This window comes from Myotis nattereri (assembly GCF_964212035.1).
Source record: "Myotis nattereri genome assembly, chromosome: 11".
Classification (NCBI taxonomy): Eukaryota; Metazoa; Chordata; class Mammalia; order Chiroptera; family Vespertilionidae; genus Myotis; species Myotis nattereri.
Genome location: NC_138086.1, coordinates 21,927,965 through 21,952,454, shown reverse-complemented (window position 1 = coordinate 21,952,454; position 24,490 = coordinate 21,927,965). Strand labels below are relative to the sequence as shown.

General features: G+C 39.4%; 1 protein-coding gene across 2 annotated transcripts in view; it reads right to left on the bottom strand.

Moving 5' to 3' along the window:
• Positions 1–812: 812 nt before the first annotated feature.
• Positions 813–24,490, bottom strand: part of KLHDC10 (kelch domain containing 10) — a gene marked incomplete at its 5' end in the record, with an annotated part of 48,005 nt that continues 24,327 nt past the window's right edge. Inside the window, 9 exons of one of the 2 annotated variants that reach the window (XM_081102431.1) lie at positions 813–1,412; positions 2,024–2,163; positions 4,437–4,484; positions 5,019–5,085; positions 6,137–6,221; positions 10,907–11,055; positions 13,157–13,311; positions 15,166–15,387; positions 23,671–23,757. In XM_081102431.1, the coding sequence (XP_080958557.1) occupies positions 1,203–1,412; positions 2,024–2,163; positions 4,437–4,484; positions 5,019–5,085; positions 6,137–6,221; positions 10,907–11,055; positions 13,157–13,311; positions 15,166–15,387; positions 23,671–23,757 (1,163 nt within the window). In that variant the 3' untranslated portion in view covers positions 813–1,202. The remainder of the gene's footprint in view (positions 1,413–2,023; positions 2,164–4,436; positions 4,485–5,018; positions 5,086–6,136; positions 6,222–10,906; positions 11,056–13,156; positions 13,312–15,165; positions 15,388–23,670; positions 23,758–24,490) is intronic. The other variant, XM_081102432.1, reaches the window with a different exon arrangement.

Here is a 24,490-nt window from a genome sequence, read left to right as displayed (position 1 = left end):
GGAAAGATGGCCTGTGGCTTTTTCCCCCAGGACCTTTTATCCATTTACCAGACAAGTACTCACAGCACTATGCACATTAAAGCAGATGGAGAAGGAGGCGATAAGTTCAGAGAAAAATCAAGGGCCAATTGGCTTTCTAGAGATAAACCTGTCACCTAAGAAAATGGCAGGTGCATGGCCCAGAGTTAGAGAAGAAGCAAGTTCTGAAAGGAAATGGGCACCGTGACAGTCGAAGCGCTCAGCCCAGAGCAGAAGCCCTCCCGGCCCTGCTCTCCTCTGGCCTCTCATGAGCTTACATTTATGTCTCACAGCATTTATGCCACATACTTAGGGTCTACAATTCCCCACGAAGAAGAAGCCAAAGTGATACTTGAAGCACTCATAAGCACAGGAGAATTTCAAAACTGCTCAAACAAAGAACTTGGACCACCACTGTTTCTTGATGTGAAGCATTCTTGGTGTCCTAATGTCTGAGAGCCACAACGAACAGCACCACTGTGACACACGTTAAGTCTTTCCACAAGCCACCTCTAACGAGTGCTGGCACCACAGGATGAAAGAAGAAATCACCCATCAAGGTTGCTGAGCTGCTTAAATTTCCTCCTAAGTCAAAATTTAGGTTTGGGTATCTCTGCAGCAAGATGTCTACCACTGTGGCCGTCAGAACCAGCTCTCCAGATGTATCTTTGAAAGCGGAACGTTAAACACTAGCTTTACACACGATCTGCACGTCTCTCAAGGCTAGCCTTCTTGTTCTATCCCCCAAACGTCTTGTTGCAGGATTTAAAATTTTTTAATTTTATTTTTGTTTTCACTGATGATGTTGCTTTCATTTATAGAGCATTGGCTGACATGGTCATATGTTCAAAACTTCTTTAAAAAATTCGTTATCTTATCTTGATTCATAACATTATTAAGGTACTTTCAGACTTTCCCTCAATGCATCAAGGAAAAGGGAGTATGTGAGTGTGTGTGTATGTACTGGGGTAGGAGGGAGAAAAGCAAAGAAAGAAACACAAGGGAAAGTGAGATTCCATAAACTTAAAACCAAAACCAATGTACAGAAAGGCATCTGATGTATTTTCTGAATAAGGCCTTGATCAGGGTAACCAATCCTCTTTGTAGCACATTCTACACTGCCCATAAATAAAGGAGTCTCTTTAATTTAACATTTCCAGTATCAATGAACAGTCCAGAAATCCTCATTTCAAGCGCTCGATGAGTCCCTGTGTGAGTCCAAGGTGCAGAAGCTGTGTTCGGGAGAGGTTGGCTAGGTTAGGGAAGGCCGCAAGCAGCTTCTCCCATGCCAGTTCCAGCAAGCTAGGTACCACCAGCCAGATCTTAAACAACGAGCCAGTCCGTTTGTTTTCGTGGATGTTCACCACTCCTCCATGAATGTACATGCAACCAGCCTATGAACAAATGGCAGTCAAAGAGGATAAATTCAAATGGGAGAGAAACAGACACTAAGACCAAAGAAAAAAAAAATTCAAAGTGGGCTGAATTGAGATGAGGTGAAACAAAAAATTTCTCACTGATCCCAACGTAGTGCAGTGATCACGACTGGTTTAAATAATGAATGAGATCATAAGGGGGAAACTATAGATTGTTTTAGACGTCAACAACTTCAACAAACATTAAGGTTTCTCTCCATTGTGCCTAATACTGGAAATATAGAGATGATAATCAAGGCTTTTGCGTTAAAAAAAAAACTAGAAGAATTCTCAATAACCTGGCATCATGGGGTAAATCTATTCTGCCATCCAGGAAACCCCTCTGACAGCACTGTCAGGGCCCGAATGCTGCATGTAGCACTTCTTTTACATTTATGATGCTCTCTTAAACTTGTATATGATGTTTTCTCCCCGCTTCTCAGGAGAAGCGCGAGCTTTGGAAGAACTTTTTAAAAACACATTCTTAATCCAGAATCTGCTGATATCAGAATCTTTTTTTCTTGCTAATATTCCTAAAAAGATTTCTTTATCTGCAACTATGTAAGGAAGATATGAAAATAAAAACTTACTGGTGTAACAGCTGCGCAGTGAAAATAAACGGGCTCTGGCATGGTAGCTGGGAGCTTTACCCATTGAAAAGTCTGCAGATTCAATTTCCAGATATCTCCCAGGATCACTTCTCCATTATAGCCCCCACAAATAAACACATCTATCAAACAAAAAGAGAAAGCCAAGATCACACAAAGAAAAGGAGCCACAGCTCTAGCACACGGCTAGTTGACCTGGGACCAGTTCAGATTTCCCCAAACCACAGAGGACTTCAGCTGGGTGGGCCTCCTCATGCTGCCGCCTCATCCCTCGATGGACACTATGTTGGGATCTTTGCTAGGACAAAGGAAGCAAACCTCTAAGGAGGCTTCATGTCTGGGTTCCAATACCTGTGGGTGCCAGGCATAGAAAGAAGTAAAAAGGTCCAGGGCACAAACAGGAATGCACATGCTCCATAGGGGAGATGGCAATGGGGCTCCAGGTGATCAATACCATGCCAGACTTAAGGCCAGGTTTGCCTTACATAAATCTAGGCTGGGATGGTGTGGCTCAGTTGGTTGGGCGTTAGCCCATGCACCAGGAAGTTGCCGGTTCGATTCCTAGTTAAGGGTACATGCCCATGTTGCAGGCTTGATCCCCAGTGGGTCATGCAGGAGGCAGCCAATCGATATTCACATTGATGTTTCTCTCTTTCTCTCTCTCCCTTCCTTGCTCTCTAAAAATCTGTAAACTATTTTTTTATATTTTTATTGATTTCAGAGAGGAAGGAAGAGGGAGAGATAGAAACATCCATGATAAGAGAGAATCATTGATCGGCTACCTCCTGCAAGTCCCCCACTGGGGATCAAGCCCACAACCTGGGCATGTGCCCTTGACTGGAATCGAACCTGGGACCTTTCAGTTCGCAGGCCGACACTCTATCCACTGAGGAAAACTGGCTAGGGCATAAACTATTCTTTAAAGTAAATAAATAAAAGAGCAAAGCTTCTCAGCTAGGGGAACTACATTCCTCCACTGGACACCTCATGTAATCATGCAAGAAATCTGGTATCACACACTGGGTTCCCAGGGAAGAAGAAGAAATCTGGATTTCTTTAAAAGTGAAGCATTTTGATTTTTAAGTGTTAGTCAGTAATTCAAAAAACTTTAATACACATATGAGTCAAATAAAACACATCTGCAGACCATCAGTTTGTAAACTCTTCTTTTAACGTCCTGGAAAGAATCGACTTATCTGCACGTAGAGACAAATGCTCTTTATGCAGACATTAACCTGAGGAGAAACATCTGTTTGGCTGTTCTGATTGGGGGCACAAATGAGGCTCTTCCAAGTTTTCTTCAGCCCAAAGAGGACAGTCTGAAGACCCATTTGATGTGTATTTACATCAGAGGGAAAACACCTTCCCAAAATCAAAGTTTTTCATTGCGCCTGTTTTGTTTGTTTTTGGCTTTATGGATTCAGTTAGTTATAACTAATTAGACAACTTGTAACAAAGGCTTTGTGAGCCTTCAAATTAAATGCCCAGAACTAAGGCTGAATTCCGTCTGTACGGTGCCTGGTCTCAAAGAATCAAAATAATAGCTGTCTTATTTCAAGTCTTGATTAAGTTGAAGCCAATACTTAAACAAACGATAAAATACACAGGAAACCATTTTGACTAGGATTCAAGAAAAGTACAGCTCCATTCATAGAGAGGCAAAGCTGAACAATGCCACTATCTGTAAATCTTATCCAAAAAGCAGAAGCATAATAAAAAGAACCTCTGTACAAGAGACGGCAGCATAATCCCGGGAAAATCCAAACAAAGCTGCTGAAAGGATGCAGGCTATCAAATCAGTTATATACAACTTCCTCCCAGAAACACATGGAAGGTGCTATATCAAACTATAAAATAAGCTGTAAATTAAAAGACAGAAAGGTTATCCAAAGAGGAGTCATTTATCACGCTTAGATAAAGTAGCTGCAGCTGCTCTCTGAAGCCACACAATGCCTTTGCTGTAATATGGCCCAGGAATAAGCTCACAGTTCTGTTTGGCATCAGACAGAGAACAAAATAAACTTTACGATATAATACTCCAGAAGGAGTGATTACAGTTTTAATACAATGTTCACTGAGGTCTCTATTGTTCCCCACCATAACCACCGACATCTGCTGCGGTGGGGTGCTGAAAATCAGGGGGTACAATAAAAGCTTATTTATCACCAAGTCTTGAGTTCTCTGATAACTGAAGGAACCCAAACATACGAGTTGACTTTATAAAAACTGCTGAGAGAAGCATAACTTTATGAATTTCCTCTTAAGTTGAAACTATAAGAAACAGGCTGTTCCCAGAGTTATGTGTCTTGTAAGGAGCTGCTATCATTAGGAAATAAGGCATTCTCCGTACATATAATTACAAAAATGGAACCAGAGAGTTATTTAGAACCCTTACCGTTTTTTATCTGAACACAACTGTGGCATCTTCGGGCTGCAGGGAAACCTGCCAGACACATAAGCACAGAAATTCCGTTGTTCACAGAGATAACACTGATACGACACAGTGACAGACATCCTACGAGCAACTCACCTAAAACAACCCCTTGGCTGCAGTCAGCAAACACTGCCCAGCCCTTCAGTCCTCCCTGATGGCACTAACACAAGCCAACGGAAGTCTCGTCAGAGCGGCACAATGTTAAGGTGCAGGAAAACACACGGGGGTGGCAGAGGTCAGGCTACTAGCGGGTTTCCCAAGCCCTCTTACCCACAGACAGGTAGACAGATCTTGATTTAAGTACCTATTTCTTATCCCACCCATAATCCCTCACTTGCACAGAATTCGGCAATTCCCTTTAAAAGTCTCTGCTCAATTGCTGAAGAAGAAGAACTGGGCTCAGGAATACAAGTAATTTCTAATAACAGTTCAACAGATATTTTACTTGTCATATAACTCAATAAAATTAATTTTTCCCTTCCAAAACAAGTGAAGTATAAAATACATTTGTTAAAGATAAACGGGTCAATACTATAAGTTTACCTATTTTTTCATGGGGTTTTGTTGCAATTTCCTCCCATGCATTTGTTTCAAGGTTGTATGCATGGATCTTGGAGAGAGAGAAAAAGAAGATACACACCGATAATGTTAGCTAGCCTGAAAACTGGATTTTAAACAACAGCCTGTACAAACATATATTCTTTTTTGAAAAGTCTTCTTTCCCTGTTTTTATCTGATTTATTGCTAATTCTAAGACAAAACATTAACAGTTAAAAATTAAGCATATAGATTATCTCAATATTTAAAAACAAAGAAAATAATGAAGAAAAAAATTAGAATTTTGCAACTTCCACATTTTCTACAATAAATATGTATGATTTTATAACAGAAAAAAGCAAGTGTTGCATATAAGCCTAACCAATGGACACAGACAACAGGGGGGTGAGGGCATGAGTGGGGGAGGTTAAGGAGCAACGGGGGGATAAGGACACATATGTAATACCTTAATCAATAAAGAAATTTAAAAAAAATAAATATGCAAACTGCTTAGAAAAAAAAAAAAGAAGAAAAAGAATAAAGCAAATGTTGGTAAGAAAGCACCCGAATGCAGTTTTAACCAAACTGAAAAAGATCATTAATGTTCCAGACAGACCAGGAGCTCTGCATCCTACTTTAGATTTCCCCTGGATACGTGCATTTAGAAATGCCACAGGGATGGAAGAACTGAAAGCCCTTCAGAGCTCAGCTTTCTCAAGTTAGTGATGCATGGCCCTAAAAATGCCTGTTCTTTTTAGATACAGAGCACTGATGATGATAAGGATGTGACATTCTGAGAATGCTGGTTCCAATTCCAATTAGTTGCTCCATTCAAGCTACTATTTCTTCCTTTTAGTCGTTTTCCTCATCCAGCGTGAGAGGATAATTTTCATGAAGTATATTCAATGTGCGATAATGCAGCTGTCAAATGGAGAGCATATTAGGGGCATGGAGCTCAACCTTACATGATAAAGAGCATGCAACATAAAATAGATGTTAATGAAGAACCTTTTCAAAACTTAAGATATCTATAGTAACAGAATTATCTTACTTAGCATAGCACATGCCTCCCTCTACACTTCTCCCTCTTTTCTCTCTCTCTTTTAAAAAAAATATATATATACCTTGTTTAAGGAATAAGCTGTCCAGGAAGTACCACCTCCCAAGATGTAAATCCTCTGTCCATCATGTGCAATTTCATGTCTGTATCTGAAATACACAATAAAATACGTTTATAATTAAGTGAAAAATGATCTACCTAAGATTTAGCCACTAGGCTTCTTACTGGATTATTATTTATAATAATAAATTATTAGAAATAACCTAAGTGTTTAATAATGTGAATTGGTTAAATAAATTATAGAATATACATAAAATAGATTAGTATGTAACCAGAAGATGTTGGCATACAAAATAATTAATATGTTGAGAATTAATATGTTGAGAAGTTGTTTTTATGTCACTAACTGGGGGGGGGGGGGGAGTTATATAAGAGCAGATAGGCTGTAATTCCATTAAAAATGTATAGATAATTGCAGGCTCTCTCTGGAGCAGGCCCACGCCTTTCTTTCTTCCCTTTCCTGGCACCTTAACATTGTACCGCTCTGATGAGACTTCTAATGGCTTTGTGTTAGTGTGCAATAAGGAAGGACTGGAAGGGCTAGGTCAGTGGTCAGCAAACTGCGGCTCGCGAGCCACATGCGGCTCTTTGGCCCCTTGAGTGTAGCCACGAAGTTTCAATCGCACTGTACGTGCATGCCCGCACGTGGTATTTTGTGGAAGAGCCATATTCAAGGGGCCGCAGTTTGCCGACCACTGGGCTAGGCAATGTTCGCTGAATGCATCTTTGCTTCTCTCCTAAATTCTAAGGGTCCCCATGAGACTTGCAACCCAGGGGAGCCATGAGCAGCGCCAGCAACCCCTGAACCTGTCTCCAAGGCCGCCTTTCCTCTGACTTTTTTTTTTTTTTATGTATTTGGGTGCTCCTGCATTGGGTGCATATATGTTTATCAGGGTTATATCTTCTTGTTGTATTGATCCCTTTAGTATCATGAAGTGGCCTTCCTTATCTCTTGTTATGGCCTTCACTTTGAGGTCTATTTTGTCCTGCCGGGGTCCAACCCCAACAGGTCCAGGGGTCCCCAAAGGTGTGGACGGAGTTGGCGAAGAAGGAATGACACGGAGACAGCGTTCAGTTGATCAGCAGCCTAGCCAGGATCTCCAGCAAAGTTCTGGTCTCGATCTCCAGAGAGGTTCTGCTTAGGATCTCCAGCCAGGTTCTGTGTCCATGGTCTCTTGCTAGGTTCTCCAGCCAGGTTCTTCAGGTTCTCCAGCCAGGTTCTGTAGCCATGTTCCCTCGCTAGGTTCTCCAGCCAGGTTCTGTCCAGGTTCTCCAGCCAGGTTCAGTCACCAGGTTCTAGTCAGGTTCTCTTGCCAATTTCTGTAGTCAGGTTCAGTCCAGGATCTTTTGCCATGTTCTCTCGCTAGGTTCTGTCTCTAGGTTCTGAGGCCAGTTTCTGTCCAGGATCTTTTGCCATGTTCTCTCCAGCGAAGTTGTTCTGTCTCTAGAGAACGTTCTGTGTAGGTTCTGTGCCAATTTCTGTCTCTCTTCTGTCTTGTTGCATCTGTATTTATACCAGTTGATTCAATCCTATCAATCTCTATTACAAAGGTTAGGGCGTTTCTTATCTCCATTCCAGGGAGTAAAGATTATGTAGCTTAAGCATGATTGTTCATAGTTAAAGTGATTAATTACCCGCCTGGCACTTAGTTAAGAGGTTTTATTCCCTCCCTAACTTCAGGGGAAAATCCCTACCTGGGGAAACAACCTTTCTCGGAGAGGTGACCTTGGTTAAAACACAGCGCCAAGAAGGTGAGCAAACATATTAAGAACAGTATGCCATATATGCCAGGTCCCTTGAAACAGCAAGCATGGACCAGCTCCCGGCATTGTCCGATATAAGTATTGCTACCCCAGCTTTTTTTTCATTTCCATTTGCCTGAAAGATATTTTTCCATCCCTTCACTTTCAGTCTGTGTGAGTCCCTTCTTCTGAGGTGAGTCTCTTGTAGACAGCAAGTGTATGAGTCATGTTTTTTTATCCATTCAGCCACTCGATGTCTTTTGTTTGGAGCATTTAGTCCGTTTACATTTAAAGTTATTATTGAAAGGTACTTGTTTGTAGCCATTTCTTTTTTTGTGTGGCTGTTTTCTTTCTGAGCTTTTTATTTCTTCTTTTTACACCAGTCCCTTTAGCATTTCTTGCATTGCTGGCTTGGTGGTGATAAACTCCCTTAGCCTTTTTTTGTCTGTGAGCTTCTTATTTCCCCTTCAATTTTGAATGATAGCCTTGCTGGATAGAGTATTCTTGGATTCAGTCCTTTGCTTTGCATCACTTTGTAAATTTCTGTCCATTCTTTTCTGGCCTGATGTGTTTCTGTTGAGAAATCATTTGATAATCTAATGGGAGACCCCTTGTATGTAACTTTCTGTCTCTCTCTTGCAGCCTTTAAGGTTCTCTCTTTGTCCTGAACATTTGCCATGGTAATTATGATGTGTCTTGGTGTGGGTCTTTTCGAGTTCACCTTGTTTGGGACTCTCTGTGCTTGTGTGATTTTTTTTCTTCCCCACCTCTGGGAAGTTTTCTGATATTATTTCTTCAAATAGGTTTTTTAACCCTTGTTCCTCTTTCTGTTGTTCTGGCACCCCTATTATTTGTATGTTGTTTCGTTTCATGTTGTCCCATAGCTCCCCCTTTAAGAGGGTGCCTGAACTTTCAGCTGCCACTCCCTGGCAGACAGCACCCCACTGATTTTCACAGCTTGATGCTACGTGGATACCTTCCTCAGCTTTGGTGCTCTCTGCTGGGGAGCCCAGTTCCGGGATTAGATCTCAGAATTCTCAGTGGCACCTCCCCCTGCTCCACCACCAGCTGAGTTAGCTCTCCAGGACTTCAGTTCCCCTCCATGGGTCACGTCTCTGCCCTCTCCTACCAATCTCTATGCCGGCTCCACCTTTGGTCCTTGGGTATCAGGGTTCTCTCCTGTGAGTTTTCCATTGATTATTCAGGAAGCCTTCTCATATTTCAGTTGTAATTCCAGCTTGTTCCTGGGAGCATGACCATGCAGCATCCTCCTACTCTGCCGACATTTTTAATCTCTCCTCTGACTTTTCAGTGAGCTAGCAGCAGCCCCACCATGGACCACTTCTTTCCTCTACCATTTCTGGAGAGCCAAAGCAGAGCACTGCCTAGGCACTCTCCTGTTGCTTCTTGTGCCCCAAGCCCTGTGTCCCCAGTTTTAATAAATGTACTCTCAAAAGAAAAATAAATGATAGATACATAAATATGCAAAGAAAATGATTATAAGGTGACATCCAAAATATTCCAAAATATTAACCCTGGTTATCTCTGAGTTTAGATTTTGCTTTATATTTTCTTCATTTTGCTTATTTGTATCTTCTAGATTTTCTATAATCTTTTTGTGATAACTTTGCATAAGGAGGGAAGCTATTATAGAGATTTAAAAAGTGATCTTCCTACATTTAATTAGAAACTCTAGACCAGGGGTGGGCAAACTTTTTGACTCGAGGGCCACAATGGGTTCTTAAACTGGACCGGAGGGCCGGAACAAAAGCATGGATGGAGTGTTTGTGTGAACTAATATAAATTCAAAGTAAACATCATTACATAAAAGGGTACGGTCTTTTTTTTCAATAGTTTTATTCATTTCAAACGGGCCGTATCCGGCCCGCGGGCCGTAGTTTGCCCACAGCTGCTCTAGCCCATGGGCTTTCAAACTAAAATACTTATTTAACAGATACAAAGATACCAGGAAAATTATGCTATACAGAACTGTGAATATAATGTGAAATGCCTACCAGAACTTTTATCCAAGCAGCCTAGCTACAAGCTGAAACAATTTATAATATGTCCATAAAATAATTCAAAGAAGGCAACCATATTAAAATGCTTTGAAAACTTCATCTATTATCTCCTTTCCATGAAGGAAATAAAATGCTGATAAAATAAATTACATAAAAATTATTCCATTTCCCAAGTCCTCTCATGGTAAGTTCTGCAAGTCAGCCCACTACTATACTAAAATAAAGATAAATTCTTCCTTAGCATCTATATACCATTTTGCTTAAAGACAAACAAAGAGACCTTAGATTAAACAAAATAATTAAAAAATTATTTACTATACCCTTGCTTTTAAACTAGAGGGCAAAAGATCATTCTAAGTTTTCCAGTGAGTTTAACTCTAAGAAGCAGAAACCACTATCAGGAAAGAAAAGTGAAAGATCTAGGGTCTACTAGAAGGCAACTAGAGTGAATCATGTGCTGTCTGAGTGTTTAACAGAGAATTTGAAGAACCCTCCACCCCATCCCTCTCCCTCTCCCTTCTTTTCTCCCTCCATACCTCCCTTCCTCTTTCTCATCCATCCATCCATCCAATCAATTTTCATTGAGTACCACTATAGTAATGGCACTAAGCCCTATACTGATGATACAGGTGTGAGCAAATGAGCCAAAGAATCAAAATATACAAATTAAGATGGAAAATTAAAAAAATAACTAGAAAGTAATTGTTTTGCCTGTGATATGAAATTTAGTTACATTACTACCATTGATTTCTTCTTCAAAGTGTTACTATCTTCCTAATGCAGGAATAGTTGAGTATAAGAGAAAATAACATGAAAAATAATTCTAGAGCTCAGAGGGAAATATCACTCCCTTACCAGAAGATCCTTCTTTAATGATGAACTGGAATGTAACAACCAGTTAGCTATTTTAATCAGGCCAAAGGATTTTCTTCAAACCGTATTACCAATATGTGGAAAAAAGTCAAATCTTAGGAAGAAAGAATAAATATGCTTTAATCTTAGAACCTTACCTCTCTTCTGGAAGATCACAGGATAGGTTGTTTGGTTTCAGTTGTGTCCACTCTCTGGTATTAAGATCTAATTTGTGCAGGTCTGTGCTGTAAATATAGCCAGTTGTCCCTCCAAAGACATAAAGGGAGCCATTGATGATAGCCATGGCCTGAAAAACAGGGAAAGGTGAAAAAGACTGACTCGTTAGCACTTGATTAAAGAATATAAACTTATTAAATACCCCCAAATCAGGTTTTATGAAATTCTCTTGTATTTTTAAAAAATATTTTTATTGATTTCAGAGAGAGGAAGGGAGAGGGAGAAAGAGACAGAAACACCAATGATGAGAAAGAACCATAGACTGGCTGCCTCCTGCATGCCCCCTACTAGGGATTGAGCCCAAAACCTGGGCATGTGCTCTGACCAGGAACCAAACCGTGACCTCCTGGTTCATAGTTTGACACTGAATCACTGAGCCACACCAGCCGGGCCTCTTGTATTTTTTTAACCTTCTAAAACACAAGACCCTTAATGAACTAAAGATTTTAGAGAACACAGAGATTATTTTTATTTTGAGAGAGAGACGGGAAGGGAGAAGGTATGGATAAAAGAGGGAGGAACATCGATGTGAGAGCAAGACACTGATCAGCTGCCTCCCATATGCCTCCCAAAGTGGAGCCCCAAACCCAGGCAACGTGGGAATCCAACAGGCAACCTTTCAGTGCATGGGAGCCACACTAAGCTACACTAGCCAACTGAGCCGCACTGGCCAGGGCACAGAGATTATTTTTAGAAAGGTAAAGTTTACTCAACTGGAAAGCCAGTTCCACCTAGATTGGCAAGGGGGTCAGAGGATCATTAGGGCTTCTGGTCAACCAAAGAATTTATAGATCATGGACGTGAGCATTTTCATTAAAAACTGCTTCTCGCCTGGCCAGCATGGCTCAGTGGTTGAGTGTCAACCTATGGACCAGGAAGTCACAGTTCAATTCCCAGTCAGGGCACATGCCCTGGTTGCAGGCTTAATCCCCAATGTGGGGCATGCAGGAGGCAGCCAATCAATGATTCTCTCTCATCATTGATGATTCTATCTCTCTCTCCCTCTCCCTTCCTCTCTGAAATCAATAAAAACATATATTTTAAAAAGAAAAAGAAAACTGTTTCTCTTCCTAAGCAATTTGAAGAAAAATGCTCTCAAGCAAAAGGAGCAGAAATGAAAATAAGCCACCAGAATTCCTTAGGTAAGATCTACTAGTAGAGTTGACAGTCAGTCCCCAAAACTTGACGTTTTCCACCAGACTCTCTTCTTCAAAGTAAGTTTGGCTATTTTTATTGTCATTTAAGAGTTTAAATGCCTCCTGTTGTGAAATATAGAGTTATCCAGTATGTGCCTCTACACATAGCCAGAAGCTATTATCAGTACTGATGTCCGCCAGTCAAGTAAGAAACAAAGACTGATTATTTTAAGCTTAGCCATTATTCTCAAAGGGTCTCTGATGTATGGTGAGTTGCACCCTAACTTTTTGGACATATCGTTTCAAACCTAGGTTTGAAGCACTTGAACCTAACTGGAAACTAATCTCTACATACTGTGTTTTGGCTCAGATCTTAACGAAGTGCAGGGATCACATTCTCTGCTACTTAGGTAAAAAAAACTTCAAAGAATCCTTTCACTCTAAAGATGACAAGACCCAGACCATATGGAGCCCAATTTCTTGGGGATGGGAGTGAAGGTGGGGTGGGGTCCTGACATTTAAGAAACTTCCATACAGGTCTACATCATAATCCTAAATTGGATTAGAAATAAAGGAGAGAAGGCAAGATACCAGATTTACAAATTACAATTTCACATCAGAACTAAAAAAACAAATATTAACTACAGTGAATTTACTCTCCACTTAAACAATTGGTAGTGCCCTGGCTATGTGGCTCAGTGGTTGGAGTGTTGGCCCGTGTACTGGGTTCCATTTTGGTCAACAGTACATACCTGGGTTGCAGGTTTAATCCCCAGCCCTGGTCCCTGGTCAGGGTGCGCGTGGGAGGCAACCAATCAATGTGTCCCTCACATCGATGTTTCTCTCTTTCTCTCTCCCTTTCCCTCCCTTCCTTCCACTTGCTCTAAAAATTAATGGGAAAAATATCTGCGGGTGAGGATTAACAAAAACAAACAAACAAAAATTGGTAGTAATATAAAGATTCTGACATTGTTTGTTCCCAGAACTAGAAAAATCCAAACAAATAATCCACCATGACCAGCCATAGATTGGTACCTGTCCATATATACGACTGGGTTTCTTCCCCCGACAGCTGAGTAAAGCCCATCTCTTATACTTCACATTACAGACATGGACATCATTTCCGTTGCTCTCACCAAATGGGATGCCTGTACCTCCAAACACTAACAGGTTGTTTCCATGCAGCACAACTGGGGAAGAAGCACAAATTCCGTTTATGTACTGGGTACCTAAAATGTATTCCCACACAAACTCAGAATATCTGAGAAACTCAAAATGTCTGCTTAAATGCCCTCAGAAGATAGCTCAAACCACTGACATCTAACTACTACAGAGTTCTGCAAAAAAAGATCTAATTCATGCTATATGGAATATATCATACTAGAGGCCCGATGCATGAAATTCATGCACGGGGTGGGAGGTGTGTCCCTCAACCCAGCCTGCACCCTCTCCAACGTGGGATCCCTCTCACAATCCAGGAATGCTGGCTCACAACCACTCGCCTGCCTGCCTGCCTGATTGCCCCTAACCGCTTCTGCCTGCCAGCCTGATCACCCCCTAACCACTCCCCTGCCAGCCTGATCGATGCCTAACTGCTCCCCTGCCAGCCTGACTGACACCTAACTGCTCCCCTGCTGGCCAGATTGCCCCTAACTGCCCTCCCCTTCCAGCCTGGTCACCCCCAATGGCCCTCCCCTGCAGGCCTGGTCACCCCCAACTACCCTCCCATGCTGGCCTGGTCATTCCTAACTTCCCTCCCTTGCCAGCCTGGTTGCCCCTAACTTCCCTCCCCTGCAGGTCTGGTCACTCCCAATTGCCCTCCCCTGCAGACCTGGTCCCCCCAACTGCCCTCCCCTGCAGGCCTGGTCCCTCCCAATTGCCCTCCCCTGCAGGCCTGGTCCCTCCCAATTGCCCTCCCCTGCAGGCCTGGTCTCTCCCAACTGCCCTCCCTTGCAGGCCTGGCCACTCCCAACTGCCCTCCCCTGCTGGCCTGGTTACCCCCAACTGCTCTCCCCTGCTAGCCTGGTTGCCCCTAACTGCCCTCCCCTGCTGGCCTGGTCCCCCCCCCAACTGCCCTCCCCTGCTGGCCTGATTGCCCACAACTGCCCTCCCCTGCTGGCCATCTCGTGGTGGCCATCTTTGTCCACATGGGGTTGGCCATCTTGTGTGTTGGAGTGATGGTCAATTTGCATATTACCTCTTTTTAGATAGGGTAACAATATTGAATGATATGAACGATACTACACCACTACTGCTCAGGACAATGCGAGTGTACAACGAAACAGAGGAAAATGAAGTATCATCTTTGTCCAGCAAAGACCAGTGGGACTCGGAATGAAAGGGTAAAAGAATCACTGTTTTTGCCAGGGGAATGATCTCTACATTTGATCACAGCTGGTAACTTTGGTGTTCTTCTCTGTATCTCTTCTATTCTTGCCAACACACACACACAGTCACACATACCTTCTTTCCTTCTCTGATGGCAAATACTCCCAAAATAGTTCTACCATTTTATTTCCATGGCATTTTTACCACTCTTTCAGTAGAGTGTAAGAGTCAACAGCATGGGCTCTAGAACCAGCAAAAAGCTAGGTTTAAATTCCTGTGTGACCCCAGGAAAGTTACTTAATCTCTAAATTAAATCTTCACAATAACCCTGTGAGGTAGGAACTATTATCTTCTCCATTTTATAGATAATGAAACAGAAGGGGTAAGTGGTTTAAATCACTTGTTGAAGGTTTCCTAAAAAGAACCTTGCCAAATTAGCATTCAATCCTGGCAGTTGGCTCCAGGGCCTGTATTCTTAGCCACTACCCAGAGGGCCTCTCTCAGCCTCAGCTTCTTCATTTGTACCATGGCAATATATCCAGTACCTGCAGTAGGGATGTTATGAAAATTAAATTGATACCATGTGTGAACTATCCATGAACAGGGTTTAATCATATTACAGTGTTACCATAAATTATTAACAAAGAACAAGTGACATTGAACAGGACCTCTCAGACAGTTCATGAAGTCAAAAGTTCAGAACTGCTTGCACTCACGTGACATAGATGCCAATTCCCGGGGCATGTACCCATCTGTGCCCATCTGGTGCCATACTCCTGTAGCAAAATGATACCGCCAAAGCTCCCTGAAGAGAGGATAGTCTTCATTATCTGGCCCTCCTGATTCATCATAATCTGGGTTATAACCTCCAAATACATATAGATTGGTATTATCTGCCACACAACGATGTCCACTTCGTGCAGGTGGAGGTCTGTGGCCTAGGAGAGAGGAGGACAGTTTTCCACAGATGGTCCAGCAGATTAAAAGCATAAACAAAATTTGGTAACAATCTTTTTAGCTTTAAAATGGATCAGGGAAGATTTATAACATGGATGTACTTTTTATTTGCTTGGGTTATTTTATACATTCCCACACACTAAAGATTTTAGGGAGCTGGTCTCCATTTCTATTTCATATGACTACTTTCAGATTTTGATAACTGTAAAAAGATTTTTCCCAAGGGAGGCAAAATAGCGTTATAAACTCAAGAAAATGGCTGATAACTTGAAATTTTCAAGAAACGGAAGAGAAGGGGTTTAATAATCCAAAAGCTAAAAGGATAAATTTTCTTATTTCCTTAGAGGAGAAAAAAACACAGGCCAACTAAATTTAACTGAAAATATTAGAAAACTACATAAATATAATCACAAATGTGAATGAGTCATGTATAAATAAAAATACACACACATAAAAACCTATTATTTTTCCACAATATATAATAATTCACTTAAAAAGAAAACTGGTTTTTCAATGAGTTACAGCAAAATGTAGAATTTAAATACTCCAGATATTCTGTCAGTTAACAAAAAATATCCTTATATTTATCTCAAAGGGCTCTTAATGAGAGCCCCACACTAGGAAAAGCTGTTTCTACAATTATATTTGAAAGCTTTCTGAAGTTTCAATTATGTCAACCAGTTCACTAAAAATTATTTCGGGATTATTTTAGAGTAAAAAAAAATCCCAAAACTTTACATTATTTCTATTATCCTTATAATTTTTATACCAGTCTACACAAACCGTTACATAGCTGCAGAACCAAATATGCTTAAATATATATATTGGATGGTAAGAAGCTACTACTGTATAGTTGACTGTTACCCTAAAGACTTATCTACTTTCACATATTAGGAATAAATACTAGTATGATGTTAATTAATATTTAGGACAATGCTGGATACCTAATAAACATCTGTTATATAAATAAACATTTATTACCAACCTAACATAAGACTCATATATTTATTTTTTAAATTATAATTCCACTTCCTAGGGTATGCTTTTAAACAAGAACTGAACGAAAATTGTACAGATCTAGAGAAACCAGAAAACAAACAAACCACAAAGTGTTGAACACTCAAGTCCAAACTATCAGTCCTGAGTCTTTAATGGTTCCTTACTGCTCAACGTCCTCAACCAGCAATTTAGAGCCTTTCACGACCTAGTCTTGTCCTGAGCTCTTACACTCCTGCTTGTTTAAATCTGTCTCTCTGCTCGGGAAACTGAGTCCTTCCCTTAGACCTTGGCCTGGTCTGCCTACCCTTCAATGTCTAGTTGTGGAAATACCTCCAAGTACAGCCCATACACTCCTTCTCATCAGAAAACTAAACAAACCCTAGGGCCCTTATAGTTCAGTACCCTAGTACTCAAATATTAGGGTATACAGGTACCATTAATAAGATTATTATACCATAATTATGTAAATACATGCATACATATAATATTAGGCAAACTATAATCAGAAAATTTACTCATGAGCTGTGAATACTTCAGGTAAAGAACTCAATTTCTCTTTTTAGGAATCCTGAAACATAGAAAGTGTGGTGTGAAAGAAAGAGCAAGGGCTCCTACAAATGTCTAGATTTGAACCCAGGTTCTTTCTGTTACCTTGAGCAAGTCACTGACCCTCACTAACTCTCAGTGTCCTCATCACAGATGTATTATACCGGACTCTCTCACTCACAATTATGTCTTTGAGATTCATCCACGTTGCTGGGGGTAAAGGCCACCTGTTAATTTCCATTGCCAAATAATATTTCCTGTATAAACATATACCACAATTTATCCAGTCTATATTGTAGGAATGGACACTTGGGTTGTTTCAAATTAGTGGCTCTTAATGCTATAAACATTTTTTGTACATGTTTTCAGGTGCACGGGGCCCACACTTGTTGGCTATAAATCTAAATATGAAATTTCTGAGTCAGATGTATGAAAATCTTTACCTTTACTAAATAAGGCCAAACTTTTGTTTACAAAATACTTAGTATTGGTATTGTAGTTTTAATTTAGCAATTCCTGTGGGTTTGTAGACTTATCTCATTGTGGTTTTAATGTGCATTTCTCTCATTACAAATGAGGTTGAGCACCTTTTCATGTTTATTGGCCAACTGAATTGTTCCTTTTGGGAAGTGCCTGCTTAACCTTTTTATACATTCTTCTATTGAGATGTCTGTCTTTTTTTTTTTTTTTCACTGATTTGTACAAATTTGTATGTATGCTTGAGTTACATTCACTTTTCACCCTATGTATTTCCATATTATTTGAATTTTAATAAGCACATACTATATACTTATAAATTTCAAAACAAAAATTTAAAAGATCTTTAGCAGTGTTACTTTATCCCTACCCACACTTTGTTTAAATCATCTGAAACGTTACAGAATGTTAGATACATACATACACACACACATATATTATTATTATTATTCTATATATTTAGAAATCTTTTCTCTTTAAGTTTTTGTTGATTTCAGAGAGAGGGAGAAGGAGAGGGATAGAAACATCAATGATGAGAGAGAATCATTGACTGGCTGCCTCCTGCACTCTCCCTACTGGGAATCGAGCCCACAACCCAGTCATGTGCCCTGACTGGATTCCAACCATGACCTCCTGATTCATGGGTCCGACACTCAACCATTGAGCCACACTGGCCAGGCTAGAACTCTAACTTTTATACGAGGCTTCACAGTTCCTTAATATAGATGCAACTCTAAGTGTTATTGTTTGCTCCTTTGCACAATACTGCTTCTTATATCCAAAACTTTCTTTCTTAGATTTTCCATTTTACCAGGAGTACCTCTTCAAGTAATTTTCTCAAAAACAGTGTATGTCATAAACTTTCAGAGTTCTTATTTATTTTGACCCCTATTTAAACATTAGTGAGGTTGGGTATAGTTCTGCCTTCAAAATAATTTCCCCTCAGAACACTGAAAGCAACCCCTAGCTGGTTGCTCAGTGGTTAGAGCGTCAGCCTGTGGACTTAAGGGTCACAGGTTCGATTCTGCTCAAGGGAACGTACCTCAGTTGCAGGCTCGATCCCCAGCCCGGTCAGGACATGTGCAGGTGGCAACCAATTGATGTATCTTTCTCACATTGATGTTTCTCTCTCTGTGTCTCTTCCCCTCCCTTCCACTCTCTCTAAAAATCAATGAAAAAATATCCTCGAGTGAGGGTTAACAAAAAAAAACAGTAACACTGAAGGCAAACTAGTTTACAGGTAAGAAATGCAACACCAGTCTGCTTCTTAGTCTTGAGTCTTTCTCTATAATCTGAACTTTATCTCTGGAATCATGAACAGTTCAGTAATGTATAGACAGATGCTTTTGTTTGTTGTTGTTGTCTTCTAGCTTGTTCCCTAGTGGGCCCTTTATACTTGAAAACTCAGAATCTTTATTCAATGTAGAAAAATACTCTATTTTCTCCCTTCCTCTGTCCTTCCTTTTGTAACGCTATGAATGGATACTGGATCACACAGAACGGTCCTCAAAGTATACTTTTCCTATGTACTTTCTTTTTTTGTCTTCTTGCTTTATGGTCTGGATATTTCCTTTGCTTTATTTTCATAAAGGTTGGCCTTAAGCCTATATATTATTTAAGCCTCCAACTGCATATTTATTTCAGCAATCAAGTTTTCAATATAGAACTAATTCTTTAGTCATTCCTTTTTCTCCACGGTATTGGTTTATTTATGGATCCAATTACTCTTGACTGAGGAAACCTCCTATGATCAGAACTTCCTGAAGTTCCAATCTGCTTCATCATGACCTCTGCTTTCAGCACGGCCAGCTATTATATTTGTTCATCTTAGTCACCCTCTTTCAAGTCTCGTTTCCCTCAAATATCTGGCCATCTATTCATATTAATAAATGAAGGACTATATTGACTGACAATTGTAGGAGATATGGGTTTCCTCAATAGTTGTGTTACTGTCTCCAATCTCCACGAAGAGAGAGAAGTAGGGGAAATAACTGTTTTAGAGACAGTCCCTTAATTATTTGCCCTAATATTTCATCTTTCTCAAACCTTCTCCTTCCTTCTACATTTGCTGACTCTAGGCTTAGAGTTTCAGAAAAGGGGCCCTACTAAGAAATTCTCCTGACTTCCAGCATGCCCCGGGAGCACTCATTGAGGTTGCATTTTATTCTGTTCTCGTTTCTCAATCATTATAATTCCAACTACTTTCTATTACCCTGAAATTCCACCAATTTTCTGGTATAATAACAATAATAAGAACGATAGCAGCTAACATGAATTGGCTAAATGGAAAAACTCTCTTAGGTGTTCTTTGCTCATACTCTCTCTCTCTCGAGCCTCACAACAACTCTAGGAAGTAGGTACTATTATCATTATCCTAATTATTTTTGTTGTTGTCAATCCTCACCTGAGGATATTTTTCCCCATTGATTTTTAGAGAAAGTAGAAGGGAGAAAAGAGAGAGAGAGAGAGAGAGAGAGAGAGAGAGAGAGAGAGAGACGACATATCAACTGGCTGTCTCCCACACTCACTCTGACAGGGGCCGGGGATCAAACCTGCAAACCAAGTACATGCCCTTGACCGGGAATTGAACCAGAGACCCTTCGGTGAGCAAGGTTGATCACACTGGCCAACACCATCCTAATTTACAGCTGAAGAAATTGAGCCCCCCAAAATAAGAAACTTGCCCAAAGTCACACAATAGGTAAATGTCAGAGCCTGGATTCAGACCTAGGTAACCTGACTTCAAAGCTTCCCTTTTCCATTTTTCAGTACAATTATGATTTCTTTTTTATATGTCAGTTTTGTCATTTTCAGTAATATCTGAAAAGCATGGAAAGGTAAATGGGTATGTTAGGTTCATCAAAGGAAACTCATTGTTTTCACTGTATCAGTATTGTTTTCACACCACACAATTTTAATTGGTAGAAATGTATTTTAGAGATGGCACAAGATTGAGTGAAGGACTCTAGTGGTAGAAAACAAGCCATATGCATTAGTGCTCAATCAGTATCAACACAGGTAATGTGGAGGATTCCCAAAATGAGAGACCTACAAGTGGAAATTTCAAAAGCATAGATAAGGTTTTTTTAATCTAAGTAAACACTAAACAGCAGCATTTTCATATTCTCAGAAACTCATTTATTTACTGTCACCACCACCAAAGAGAAGTTGAGACGTACTACATTTTTAGTCCCATCCTATTCCCTGTCAGTGGCCTTACAAATAATACAATTCCACTCAAAAGCACTGTCCCTGCCCTTATAGAGCTTACAGTCTATGGCAGGCATAAGCAAGTAAACAACTATAATTCAGTGTGATAAGTGCTATGATACAGGCGGGTACACAGGGTGCCATCAGAACAAAGAGATGGGCCTTCCAAGACGGTTTCCCAGGAAATAACTCATAGACTGAGTGTTCAATCTAAGAGTTAATCTCCCTAAACCACTATTATTGGTTTGGGGAGATTAAACTAAATTTGTCATCTTTCACCTCAGTCTGCTCCTCCATCCATCTATATAACACCTTGTGACAAGCACAATGGTCCATACAGAAAGCTGGAAGCTTTCTTGACTTTTCCCTCCTCCTCTTCAATAAGTCGTCTCAACTAATTCCACTTCCTTAGATTTCAAATCAATTCCCTCCTCTCTATTCCTACTATGACTGCCTTACTTGTAGCTGCCATCATTTCTCACCTTAATAATTAATTATAATCACCTTCTCACTGGCCTTTCAATTAAATTTCTTCACTAATTGAAAAACAAACAGATCCTGAAAACTCCCATTCGGTGGTGCCCCACTTGACCTGGGCCCTCTCCAACTTCTCTCCACACTCTTTCCCACTGAGCTGGACTTCCTGCAGCTCTCTGAAAGACCATGCTGTTTTGCCTGATTGCCTTTACTCAAGCTGGTTGGTCCTGTGGTTTGAGATGTTCCAACACTCCCTTCCTAACACCCACTCAGCCTTTAAGCACATCTCTCCTGAAAGGTCATCCTAATGGCCACCCTCTCTCCATCCTCCCACGAGCTGGGCCAGGTACCTCTTCTGTATGCTCCCATATCATACTACCTCATCAGGACACTTATCACAAAGAATTGCACTCAATTTATTCTGTAACTGTTTCTTTACCTGATTCTCTATTATCTAGATCACTGAGCTAGCACAGTGCCTGTTAGTTAGGAGGCAATCAAGAAATACTGAACAAATGAAAGAATGAACGAACGAACGAACGAACGAACGAAGATAGTTAAGTCTGTGAAAGCTGATGCGATAACTAAAGGAGATAATGGAGAGGACAGAACGTTGAAGTAATACCCACCTTTAGTGGGTAGGAAGAAAGAAGCTAGTGAAGGAAACAGAATGAACAATCAAAGAAGTAGGAAGAAAACATCTGGGATTGTACAGTAAACTAACCCAAAAGAAGAGAAATCTAAGAAGGTGCAGGTGGGTCAACAGCATCAAACACTACGAACAGGTCAAAGAAGGTATGAACTAAGACAAGGCCACTGATTTAGAGGTGGTCACTGGTGACCTTGCTATTGCTAATACTGAGTTTACTCCTGCCTCATTCTTAGTACTGTCAGAGACCGTCTTTCTCAGCCATTGTTTGAGGCAATTTAGGGCTGACAAAATAATCAAAGGTATAAAACTTACCTGTGCTAATCTCCTTTTTTCCATGATTAAAAAATTGAAAAACAGAGAATACACAGAAGTAAATCCCACCATCCAGATATAACACTACTTCCTTTGTATTTTTTATGTTTATATTTGTATAAAATTGATATTATATTAAATTGTATATCCTAATTAAACAATTTCTTAATTACATTTTAAATTTAGTCAGCCTAAGTTAGCTTTCTCATTGTAAATCAATAAATTAACATTCTAATTTATAACACAAAAAAGAAAAAGATGTTACAGAATTAAATGTGCCTGCTTGGCCATGTGTGTGCACTATGTTCTTTTTGTCACATAATACTAAAATTACCTCTTAATTTGTATCAATAAAATAATTTTTTGATGCTAACGGATAGCACACCACCCTAAGTATCTTATCTTGACCCATTTAAAATAGATTTTTATTATTTTCAAATTCTGGAATTTGGCTGTTAAAATAGGTAGGTACTAAAAACATCTATAGCAGCAAGGTTTTTTTTAGTTTTTTAAAATATAATCTCTTTAGTTAAAATCAGATACACTGATTTATAAGTAATTTAATAAAGTCTAAATTACAACATTAAGCATGCTTATCTGACAATTTGTTAATCTAGAAATAGTGTGAACCAGAGTTTTCAATTCTCTTCTGAAATTTTCTTTTTTCACTATGGAGTTATTTTTTGTAGAAAAATATTAAAAATAGAAGGTATGTGGGGGGAAATGGGAGATATCAGTAATACTGTCAATAATGAAAATTTTAAAAATTAATAAATAAAAATAGAAGTGAGGATTACAAGGTCGAAGAATGTGAACATTTTTAAGGCTTTTGATACATAGTGGCAAACTGAATTCAAAAAGGCTGTATTAAATTTACACCTTCTTTAATATATAAGCTTCATTTTCCCACAACCTTGCCAACACTGGGTATTCTTATTTTTAGTCTTTGCAAATCTAAGAGGTGAAAATGATATCTATTATTTGAATTATCATGCTTATAACAATAGTGGAATATTTGTTCATATTTATTGAACTTTCTTTTTTTTATCAACTGATATTCTTTTACCTATTCATGTTCTTTTACCTATTTTTCTAGTGGGCATGGGCATTTGTTTTTAAACTGTTGATTTACAAAATCTCTTTATATATTCATAATATTAACCATTTGTTACAAATACTTCCCCTTATATCTTTTTATTTATTATATTTTACCATAAGAGGTTTTTAATATTTTAGTCACATAAATTATTTCTTCCTTTAAATCATATTTAGAAAACTCTTTCCCACACCCATATTTTATAAATTATTCAAAGTTCTTTTTAATATGGTTACAGTGGAATAATAGTGATATCAGTGAGATTATTTATTTCTATCATCTAATACACATTAAGTGATTCTAAGTCCCTAAAACTTAATTACAATTCCAACAGTGGTCAATATGAAACACGGGCTTAAATTTGCTCTAGACTTATCTTATTCCAATCTTGGCTGTTTAGACAATTTTTAAAAACCAGAGTTTTGAGTTTATAAAATTCATTCCAAGTTCCCTTCAACCCATATGAAGCACAGATCTCTTGCTAGTTACACCCACCTCTCAAAAACCTGTTAGGGATCCTTATGATGGGACAGGACTGAATGAAGCGCCTCCTAACAGGGTCCCATCGTATTTTCTTCTTACCTGTTACCACAATTATCAGCAATAAGTCAGACACATACAACACATGGCAAATAATACATAGTTACTGTAGTTATAAAGACAGAAAAACAGGAAACAAAACAATACTTGAATACAGAAAGAAGTGATGTAAAGTAGCATTTAACCCTGTTTTAGGAGTCAAAACAAAATTAAATTAATATTAAAGCAGTGATGAAAGTTTTCGGCTCATCCCCAAAAGAATACAAACAATTATGTGCACCATTTTCCATTTTTCAGAATTCTGGGTCAAAAGAACATGCATTCAATAATCACCAATGCCATCTTGTGGCAAAAATTCACAAGCTTTACAAACAGATTAGAAACCAAGACATTTTTAAAAGTCAGTGAATGTAAAAAAAAAAAAAAAAAAAAAAAAGTACTGATTAAAATTAACGTAGGCTCCTGTTCTCTTCCAGGTTTGGCATCCTTTTATAAGTTTTATGGTTAAGAGGATAAAATAAGGGGCCACATTCTTTAAATATGAAATAATCTCTTGGCACTTCCATTGGCCAGGGGTGAAGGGATTCATCTGCCTTCCCAAGGAGCAAATTAGCCATCTTAATCCAATTAAAACTTGTTTTCTTACAAAATAAAAGAAAAATGGGAAACATTATAAAACTGTGAAATGGGTAATTTTGTTTCTACCCAAAATTTTGATAGCTCCCAAAGATAGCTCTAATTAGCAATAAAAACAATTAACATTTGTATGGAATTT